This window comes from Hoplias malabaricus, chromosome X1 (assembly GCF_029633855.1).
Source record: "Hoplias malabaricus isolate fHopMal1 chromosome X1, fHopMal1.hap1, whole genome shotgun sequence".
NCBI classification, from domain to species: Eukaryota; Metazoa; Chordata; class Actinopteri; order Characiformes; family Erythrinidae; genus Hoplias; species Hoplias malabaricus.
Genome location: NC_089818.1, coordinates 20,192,384 through 20,203,321, shown reverse-complemented (window position 1 = coordinate 20,203,321; position 10,938 = coordinate 20,192,384). Strand labels below are relative to the sequence as shown.

The 10,938-nt window shown below is 46.3% G+C and overlaps 1 protein-coding gene across 1 annotated transcript in view; it reads right to left on the bottom strand.

Moving 5' to 3' along the window:
* Positions 1 to 430: 430 nt before the first annotated feature.
* LOC136676140 (cyclic AMP-responsive element-binding protein 3-like protein 3-A) overlaps positions 431 to 10,938 on the bottom strand; it is a 32,197-nt gene continuing 21,689 nt past the window's right edge. Inside the window, exons 8-10 of the mRNA XM_066653010.1 lie at positions 10,144 to 10,228; positions 6,632 to 6,728; positions 431 to 696 (exon numbers count right to left, since the gene is read on the bottom strand). Coding sequence (XP_066509107.1) covers positions 431 to 696; positions 6,632 to 6,728; positions 10,144 to 10,228 — 448 coding nt within the window. The remainder of the gene's footprint in view (positions 697 to 6,631; positions 6,729 to 10,143; positions 10,229 to 10,938) is intronic.

The following is a 10,938-nucleotide window of genomic DNA, read 5'->3' as shown; positions in this document are numbered from 1 at the left end:
GTCAGTGGTGTTATTGTCAGTGGTTTAATTGTCAGTGGTGTTATTGTCAGTGGTTTAATTGTCAGTGGTGTGATTGTCAGTGGTGTTATTGTCATTTGCGTGATTGTCAGTGGTGTGATTGTCAGTGGTGTGATTGTCAGTGGTCAGTGTGTTCGTTCACACGTCGATACAGAGCAGCCGTGTGAGAGAGTGAAGGGTCTCGGTGTGGATTGTCAAAGCTGTCCCGCTGTTAAACTCTTTCAGAGGCTCAGGATAATGTCCCAGCCGTCTGCAGCAGTGAAAGCAAAGGCAATTGTCAGCATCAAACACTGCGTTCATTTCTCTGCCCCAAAGCTGACGCCTATCATCAAGTTAAAGCAATTCTCGGTTGTTGTGTTTGTTCCGCGCCGCTGGGAACAGAAGCACGTATCCATTCAAATGGCTAATGACATCATTTTCTGTGCTCCTGGTGATACGGTCCCGAATCGGGGCGTGAGAGCCAACTCAACGTTGCCTTGTGCCCAGTGATGGGGTCGCCATGGTGATGCTCCCGGTCTCCATAGCTACGATTGTGGGTTAGAGGCTCCATGTCTGCGTATCCTGGCCGGATGTGCATCTTGGTAATCACGGTGGTCGTCTCCACCCCTCTGTCCATGGAGAAGACAGGAGAGGACAGGCTATGGATCTCCACCACAGAGCGTAGGGACCGTGAGTGGACTAGAGGAGGACACAAGCACAAAAATGTGGTTAGCACTAGTTTAAAAACAAACAAAAGGAGACATTACCTTGAATACCCCAGAGATAATACAGACCAGTGTAATCAGCTCAGCATCAGTGTCCAGTCTGATCCACACTGGGCCCAGAGACTCCATTAAGCAGCCGGAAAATCTTTGCCATTTCATATTAAGTCCATATCACCTCGTGAATGAATTAATCAAAAGCTGGATGATTGCTTGGTATGAGATGAGTGTAACGGAGCTGAAAGTGGTCAAATTGGAGAAGTGGCTGGAGGGAATCTGGAAGCCGAGGAGAGAGCCACTCGCTCATGCCATAAATCGGGATTCATTAATATCTTCAATATCAACCTCGTCAGTCGTGCACAGGAAAGCAATATAATGCTATTTTTATCCAGTACTCGCTGTCTTTGTGCTGTTCTTCGTCATGTTCTAGTGCGTCTCATCCTTAATCTGTCATGTGCTTTGTTTGATTTGCTTCTTCAGGTCTCTGGCGTCTCCTCTTACCACGCCCTGTCACGTGTCAGCGCTCACAGGTGCTGCCTATTGTCTATTTTTATATACGCTCTGTGTATTTGTCTGTGGGCTGTCGGTCATTTGTCATTTTCTGGTTATATCTTTGCTAGGCCGTTTGTGTTGCTTATGGCAGCTTCATCGTTGTTCTATTGTTACATAAACAGCATAAAATAACATTTATGCTGTGTTTTTATCTACGAGTTCTTTCCTCGTTACTCATCATCGGGTCATGTGAGGTCATACATCCCTCAAACAAAGGAAATCCTATTTCTGACAAGATCAGATGTTTTAAAGCAAAACTAGGTAGTATTTTTTACGTTAAAATCACATCTTCAAAATTATTAGGATGCTCCATTGACCTGTAATTGGGAGAATATAGGGTCTGTCTCTGGCTCAGCACTGCAGAAACCGCACTATGTAACATCAGAGAATAATAATAATACATTTATTTGTAATGCACTTTACATTTGTGGACATTGGGTGGACATTGTACAGCACCGTATATGAATGCAAATAAAGGGTTAAACTACAGAATTAAAGCAAAACCAAAACCAAGCTCAGTGCATGGCCAGGTTTCTATCCCCCAGGTGTTTATAGACATGACTGTGGAGCAGTAGACTAGAAGCCTTCTATCTCCCAGAGGAATGCTTGGTCAGGGAAAGGAGGGGGGGGGGGTGCTACTGCAGCAAAGTGGATAACAGGCTGAATTGGTAGCTGCCATGATTTCCTAAGCCTCAGAGGAACACGAGGATGTAAACCGATCAATACCATGATGACTTAATATGCTCGCCGTCGAGTCTTCAACCCACTATGGGCCTAGTTCCCCCAACACTGAGGAATGGAGAAAGAGCAGACTGTGATCTAGAGTAACATCAGCAAAAACACTGCCAGAAGAGTCTGGGACTCTGTTTCTGGAAAATTCCATAGCACTTTACAGATGGGAAATTAGTGGTTGAAAATATAGTGATATGATGATAACAAGTTGTATTTATCTACATCGGGTAGAAATGATAACCAGGGTTCGAATCCCTGCTCGAATAAAGCACAGATACGTAAGAGCTGATGACTGGGGTTCGAGTCCCTGCTCGGGTAAAGCACAGATACGTAAGAGCTGATGAATGGGGTTCGAGTCCCTGCTCGGGTAAAGCACAGATACGTAAGAGCTGATGACTAGGGTTCGAGTCCCTGCTCGGGTAAAGCACAGATTCGTAAGAGCTGATGACTGGGGTTCGAGTCCCTGCTCGGGTAAAGCACAGATACGTAAGAGCTGATGACTAGGGTTCGAGTCCCTGCTCGGGTAAAGCACAGATACGTAAGAGCTGATGACTAGGGTTCGAGTCCCTGCTCGGGTAAAGCACAGATTCGTAAGAGCTGATGACTGGGGTTCGAGTCCCTGCTCGGGTAAAGCACAGATACGTAAGAGCTGATGACTAGGGTTCGAGTCCCTGCTCGGGTAAAGCACAGATTCGTAAGAGCTGATGACTGGGGTTCGAGTCCCTGCTCGGGTAAAGCACAGATACGTTAGAGCTGATGACTAGGGTTCGAGTTCCTGCTCGGGTAAAGCACAGATACGTTAGAGCTGATGACTAGGGTTCGAGTCCCTGCTCGGGTAAAGCACAGATACGTAAGAGCTGATGACTAGGGTTCGAGTCCCTGCTCGGGTAAAGCACAGATTCGTAAGAGCTGAAGACTGGGGTTCGAGTCCCTGCTCGGGTAAAGCACAGATACGTTAGAGCTGATGACTAGGGTTCGAGTCCCTGCTCGGGTAAAGCACAGATACGTAAGAGCTGATGACTAGGGTTCGAGTCCCTGCTCGGGTAAAGCACAGATTCGTAAGAGCTAATGAATGGGGTTCGAGTCCCTGCTCGGGTAAAGCACAGATACGTTAGAGCTGATGACTAGGGTTCGAGTTCCTGCTCAGGTAAAGCACAGATACGTTAGAGCTGATGACTGGGGTTCGAGTCCCTGCTCGGGTAAAGCACAGATACGTAAGAGCTGATGACTGGGGTTCGAGTCCCTGCTCGGGTAAAGCACAGATACGTAAGAGCTGATGAATGGGGTTCGAGTCCCTGCTCGGGTAAAGCACAGATACGTAAGAGCTGATGACTAGGGTTCGAGTCCCTGCTCGGGTAAAGCACAGATTCGTAAGAGCTGATGACTGGGGTTCGAGTCCCTGCTCGGGTAAAGCACAGATACGTAAGAGCTGATGACTAGGGTTCGAGTCCCTGCTCGGGTAAAGCACAGATTCGTAAGAGCTGATGACTGGGGTTCGAGTCCCTGCTCGGGTAAAGCACAGATACGTTAGAGCTGATGACTAGGGTTCGAGTTCCTGCTCGGGTAAAGCACAGATACGTAAGAGCTGATGACTAGGGTTCGAGTCCCTGCTCGGGTAAAGCACAGATTCGTAAGAGCTGATGACTGGGGTTCGAGTCCCTGCTCGGGTAAAGCACAGATACGTTAGAGCTGATGACTAGGGTTCGAGTCCCTGCTCGGGTAAAGCACAGATACGTAAGAGCTGATGACTAGGGTTCGAGTCCCTGCTCGGGTAAAGCACAGATTCGTAAGAGCTGATGACTGGGGTTCGAGTCCCTGCTCGGGTAAAGCACAGATACGTTAGAGCTGATGACTAGGGTTCGAGTTCCTGCTCAGGTAAAGCACAGATACGTTAGAGCTGATGACTGGGGTTCGAGGCCCTGCTCGGGTAAAGCACAGATACGTAAGAGCTGATGACTGGGGTTCGAGTCCCTGCTCGGGTAAAGCACAGATACGTAAGAGCTGATGACTGGGGTTCGAGTCCCTGCTCGGGTAAAGCACAGATACGTAAGAGCTGATGACTGGGGTTCGAGTCCCTGCTCGGGTAAAGCACAGATACGTAAGAGCTGATGAATGGGGTTCGAGTCCCTGCTCGGGTAAAGCACAGATACGTAAGAGCTGATGACTGGGGTTCGAGTCCCTGCTCGGGTAAAGCACAGATACGTAAGAGCTGATGACTGGGGTTCGAGTCCCTGCTCGGGTAAAGCACAGATACGTAAGAGCTGATGACTGGGGTTCGAGTCCCTGCTCGGGTAAAGCACAGATACGTAAGAGCTGAAGACTGAGGTTCGAGTCCCTGCTCGGGTAAAGCACAGATGCGTAAGAGCTGATGACTGGGGTTCGAGTCCCTGCTCGGGTAAAGCACAGATACGTAAGAGCTGATGACTGGGGTTCGAGTCCCTGCTCGGGTAAAGCACAGATTCGTAAGAGCTGATGACTAGGGTTCGAGTCCCTGCTCGGGTAAAGCACAGATTCGTAAGAGCTGATGACTAGGGTTCGAGTCCCTGCTCGGTTAAAGCACAGATACGTAAGAGCTGATGACTGGGGTTCGAGTCCCTGCTCCAGTAAAGCATAGTTCAATAAGAGCTGATGACTGGGGTTTGATTCACTCGACATTTTGCTGCACCATCATCACAGAGCATGACGGACAAGGGGCAAACACTGTGTGACATCTAAACGACCTCACTCGTGTTTACATCAGCGGTCACCAGCGTTTAAGAACTGATTAATATCATGAGACAACTCGTCTAAAGTGAGAAGTGAGAGTCAAAGAGTGTCTCAAGAGACAAGTGAGACAGAGCAGTGACTTTGAAACAGTTTGTGTGCAGCAGGAGGAGGTGATGACTGGTGTTTCCCAAAAGTCCTCTCTGATTACTGAGTAATCAGTATAGCAGTGCAGCGCTGGAATACTGATGTCATTAATATCGACAGCCCTACGCATAATAGCCGTCTCCCCTAGTGTAAAGTGCCTGCGCGTGTACAGTGCCTGTGGATGGAGGTGATTGGGATTCTGACAGCTAAGTGCATCCCTGCCCTCACTAATGTGAGCAGTGATTAAACGAAACCAAAGGGAAAGATTCAGGAGCCGGGGGTTGGCTGGGGCAGGGGCCTATTAAACAGCCATCGGTCCACACTGTACAATCAGATCCACTGTGGTGATACTGCTTCCGAATCACTTCAAAGAGAACCTGCACACTAACATCTATGATTCTGGGGAATTGCTGCTCTTTCTGGTTTGTTTATGTTCAGAAGCTCTGTCTTTTAAGGTGGAACTGTTGTCTGTGGGTTTTTGTTTACTGTTTGAATTACCACAGAAACTCATTTGTAACTTGGGTTGTTTAGTTTTGTAGCACGTTCAGTCTGTGTTTACTAGAATTTACTTAAAGCACTCTCCTGAATTTGGGGTCCGTTCCACCTTAAGTAATCAAACACAGCAAAAATAGGTCAATATTACCCACCCATGGAGCAGGAATAGAGCGATATCCATATCTTGATTCATGCTTTTCCACATTTGGAGGTCTCTCTACTGTCTAAACACCTCCAGATGTAGTATAACTGCCATGAAAGGGAACCCAGTAAACAATTAGCCGTTGATTCAACGTTGAAATAACGTAATGATTGCCGTCTAATCAACGTTCTCTTAAGGTTGAAAATGAAAGTTGAAAAGACGTCCAAACACAGACATTGAAAAGACGACTATTAGACGTATTTTGGACGTCCATTGACGTTATTAATTGGTCCCGAAATAAATACTTGTATAAAACGCGTTTTGGACGTCCACTGACGTTATCGATTGGTCACCACTTAACTAACTTATTAAGATGGAATTTAGACGTCCATTGACGTTTAAAATATGTCCTTGACGGACAGACTATTTTTAGACCTATTTTGAACGTCCAGGGACGTTCCTTGTTTACTGGGAAATCCTAGCATAACCTTTTATTTTTTTCACTCATTAACTGACACTGGGGTTTCGTAAACACATTAGACCGGGTTCCAGTTCAGAGAGTGAGCAAATGATGAGGAAAAATCCTCAGAATTTTATAAAAAGTGTTTTTAAATTAGAATTGTGAACATTGCCTTTAAATGCCTCAAGTAGGAGGGGTCAATAGCTCTGTATGTTTTAGGTCATAAATATGCTCACATTTCCAAAATGACATTTTTAACCCCATAGGGTTTGGGACCAAACTGAACCACTAATTGCTAATATATAGAGCTGAAAGTGTTAGTATCGGGCCTATGTCCAGGAGGTCAGTAGTAGAGTCTCTTTCAGTGAAGCAAAGTAAATAGATTTGGAGCATCTGAAGCAGCTACACATGAGTCTAAGCTTGCCTTGGCTCACTGCCAAAACATCAGAACCAGGTTAGGGGGCCACTCTATTTCTATAAAACAGCCATTGGTCTTGACCGTATGAGCAGTTCAGACAAATTCTCCATTAAAAGCCAGAGGTTACAGGGGTTAACCTCCTAGCGCTGGGCAGTGGAGCAGTGGAACTGTGTTCTCCAGTGTTTTATAGCTCTATCCAACACTTTGGGATTAGGTAAAGTGTCATTTGAGATCCTACTTCGCCACCTGACTGAATCACTGACCTCTAGATGCCGCAAAGTCCCCCGGCTGACCGGCTCCGCTGAGGGACACTGGCTGGAGACTGGGGAACAGGATGAGGGAGAAGGACAAGAGCAACACCTACAAGAGAGGAAGAGTCTTTTCAGCCGGTGGTAAAATAATAATCAATCTTCAAGCTTGTTCATGCTAATCTTACGCTTATGCAGCTGAAACACAAACATGTAACACAGTGGAACTTGACTGGACCTTTCGTCCTCTTACTTTTCTTAGACTTAGTGTGTTCAGTCAGCCATTCCCAGTGTGTAAAGTCCTGCTTGTTTACTTTTGCACCTAGGTCAAAATACCAAAGCTAATCAGAACTATGTCCAAATATATTTGGATACATTAATTAGTGAATAGGGTGGCACAGTGGCGCACCAGGTAGTGTCGCAGTCACACTGCTACAGGGGCCTGGAGGTTGTGGGTTCGATTCCCGCTCTGGGTGACTGTCTGTGAGGAGTGTGGTGTGTTCTCTCTGTGTCTGTGTGGGTTTCCTCCGGGTGACTGTCTGTGAGGAGTGTGGTGTGTTCTCCCTGTGTCTGCATGGGTTTCCTCTGGGTGACTGTCTGTGAGGAGTGTGGTGTGTTCTCCCTGTGTCTGCGTGGGTTTCCTCCGGGTGACTGTCTGTGAGGAGTGTGGTGTGTTCTCCCTGTGTCTGCGTGGGTTTCCTCCGGGTGACTGTCTGTGAGGAGTGTGGTGTGTTCTCCCTGTGTCTGCATGGGTTTCCTCTGGGTGACTGTCTGTGAGGAGTGTGGTGTGTTCTCCCTGTGTCTGCGTGGGTTTCCTCCGGGTGACTGTCTGTGAGGAGTTGGTGTGTTCTCCCCATGTCCGCGTGGGTTTCCTCCCACAGTCCAAAAAAAAAAAAAAAACCACATGTTGGTAGGTGGGTTGGCGACTCAAAAGTGTCCGTAGGTGTGAGTGTGTGTGTCTGTGTTGCCCTGTGAAGGACTGGCGCCCCCACCAGGGTGTATTCCCGCCTTGGACCCACCGTGACCCTGAACTGGATAAGCGCTTACAGATAATGAATGAATGAATAATTAGCGAATAAGAAGCTCATTTAAGGTGTAACTATTGCTGAGACATTTGTTTAAAAGCACACACAGAGCCTGTGTAATCGTCATAGAAAAGCAATATTAATTAAATGGGTCACTGTGGACATGAGCCTACTCTTTAACAAGTGTCAGTTTGTGGGCCATAAAGCCCTCCCTTGGGCTGTGGAGAGGTGAAACGTCATTTGAGATAATTGTGATGCAAAGCTAATCACCTAAAAATTATGACCTGGCTAATGTCCTCATGGCTGAATGCCATCAAATCCTCAACAACATCAAGTTATATTATATCATACTTATATGTATAACACATATATCACTGCTGTCCAATGAAGGACATGTATTTCCATTTTTAGTTCATTACATCATGTAAACAGAGCAGCTTTCCTTCACATTTCACGATGAATGGACCAATAGGAATGCTCCAAAATGATGTTTAATTAAATTGTTTTACCTTGACTTCCATTGAAATTTAAGAAGGTTTTTGTTCTGCTGTTATAATTTTGGAGATGTGTGTTTTCATTAGACAGTGACAGTCTGTAATCACTGATATACCTCATGCACATTTGCACAGTTCTGTTTCGCACCATATATCTATCTATGTGCATGTAAAGCCTTCCCAGAAGAGTAGAGGCTGTTATTGCTGTACACTCCAGGGACCAGCTCCCTTGATTTTAGAAGACACTTGGGTGTAAATACAAAGAAAATATGGTGTAGTTAACAATGGATGCTTGTTAGACCAGTGCTACCTGCAAGTATTGAAGCTTTCATTAACTGAGGGATCACAGACACAGTTGTGCAGTCGGTTCAAGTCCATTGATGGTTTGAAATGAGATTCATGAAATAAGCTCAACTTCAAACTCAACAATGAAAATAAAATAGTGAACAGATGAATGTAAATGCCACAAAAATGAGCATGGAATGGCCTCTTTAGCCTCTCCCTCACTTTAATGCTGTTCAGGTTTGTGGGTCAAGGCTCTGGCCTTTGTAGGTCAGAGAGAATAGAGTGAGAGAAATCATCTTCAATGGACTTGTGAAATGGTTTGGGACACTGCATGAAACGCTGTTATAAAATGCTATAAAAATGGACATGCAGCTTAACAGTAGCAGCCATTTTGTCTGTTTTTGTCCACGTGTACAATCAGCAGAACGGCACATACATTCATATGTTTAACAATCATTCATTCCAAGCCTCTTATAAATTATTCATTGATCAAAACAAGCATCGCGTATACAGGGGGATAATGAGAGCTTCACTCCTGCACTCAATAATATATTTTGCATCTCCATCTAGGGCAGGATGCCTCTATGGAGCCTGAATGGATGCACGAGGTTCTCCTAAACCTTTATCAGCCAAGACGTGTTCGGTGTTCGAAGTTAGCATCAAAAATGAATGGAAGCAATGGAAGCCTACAGCAGTCAGTTCACATACTGGAAACTGCATGTTAAAGGTAAAACACACACTGGAATCATAGGCAGTATGAGTGAAATAAAACTATTAAAGAAATGTTTATATTTAGGGCGGCACGGTGGCGCAGCAGGTAGTGTCACAGTCGCACAGCTCCAGGGGCCTGGAGGTTATGGGTTCGATTCCCGCTCCGGGTGACTGTCTGTGAGGAGTGTGGTGTGTTCTCTCTGTGTCTGTGTGGGTTTCCTCCGGGTGACTGTCTGTGAGGAGTGTGGTGTGTTCTCCCTGTGTCTGCGTGGGTTTCCTCCGGGTGACTGTCTGTGAGGAGTGTGGTGTGTTCTCCCTGTGTCCGCGTGGGTTTCCTCCGGGTGACTGTCTGTGAGGAGTGTGGTGTGTTCTCTCTGTGTCTGCGTGGGTTTCCTCCGGGTGACTGTCTGTGAGGAGTGTGGTGTGTTCTCTCTGTGTCTGCGTGGGTTTCCTCCGGGTGACTGTCTGTGAGGAGTGTGGTGTGTTCTCCCTGTGTCCGCGTGGGTTTCCTCCGGGTGCTCCGGTTTCCTCCCACAGTACAAAAACACACGTTGGTAGGTGGATTGGCGAATCAAAAGTGTCCGTATGTGTGAGTGTGTGAGTGAATGTGTGTGTGTGTCTGTGTTGCCTTGTGAAGGACTGGCGCCCCCTCCAGGGTGTATTCCCGCCTTGCGCCTAGACTCTGGACCCACCGCGACCCTGAACTGGATAAGGGTTACAGATAATGAATGAATGTTTATATTTTGGATGTACACTGCTGCACAAAGCCCTGCCCATTAGGTCACTGTAGCCAGAGCCGTAGTGCTATTGGTTGAGTATGCAACCAATAAAGTCATTCACAAGTCAGTATTCTCAAATATGTCAAATTGAAGCTAACGTGCTTCCTGTGCTGACTTCATAACATTTAAGTCCATTGTGTGTATCATCAGTGACATTTGTTATCACTGTAAGATACGCCCTTATCACAGGAGTAAAACACAAAGAGCCTGTCTTCCTGCCAAGGCCCACTCACCAGGACACAGGTGCCAGTCTGAGCAGGTTTACAGCAGCCGCTCATAACCACAGCCTGCAGCCTCCTCAACTGCTCCATCAGAGAACTGAGAGAGAGAGAGAGAGAGATACTGTTTATACTGTTCTGGAATGTTCTCCTCACGTTCTCTCGTCTAGAATTCTCACGGTTGTAGATTATTCTTCGTTCGGCTGTTTTAGAATGTTCTCCCTGTTACAGAAAACATATCCATTCACACTGTGCTACAATGTTGTCACCTGTTTACACTGTTCTAGAAGGTTCTCACCTCTTCATGCTGGTCTAGATTATTCCCACCAGTGCGCACGGTTCTAGTAGAAGGTTCTCCCCACTCATGATGTCCTAGAATACTTTTGGTTCATTCCCAAAAACCATTGATTTCTTGATATCAATAAAGCAGCTGGTGGTGTACCTCAGCATGGCTTTATCTGAGATGGCATGTGAATAGCGTTCAAAGCAGGGGGCTCTCACCCTTTTACAATACCGAGGTTCTCTGTTTGCATTTTTACGTTCGTGGGAGACATGATAGGGCTTCTGTTTACAAATGTGGATTTCTTGGTGTGACATGGTGTCACTGTTTATAGTGGTCCTGGATTGGATGCTTGCCTCGGGTCACTGTCTGTGGAGTGTGTTCTCCCTGTGTCTGTGTGGGTTTCTTCCGGTTTCCTCAGATAATCCAATAACACATGCTGGTAAGTGGATTTACTTGTGTGACATTGTTGACAGGTGTGAGTGATTGGGTGAGTGTGCGATGCCCTATAACGGACTGAATCCCAATCT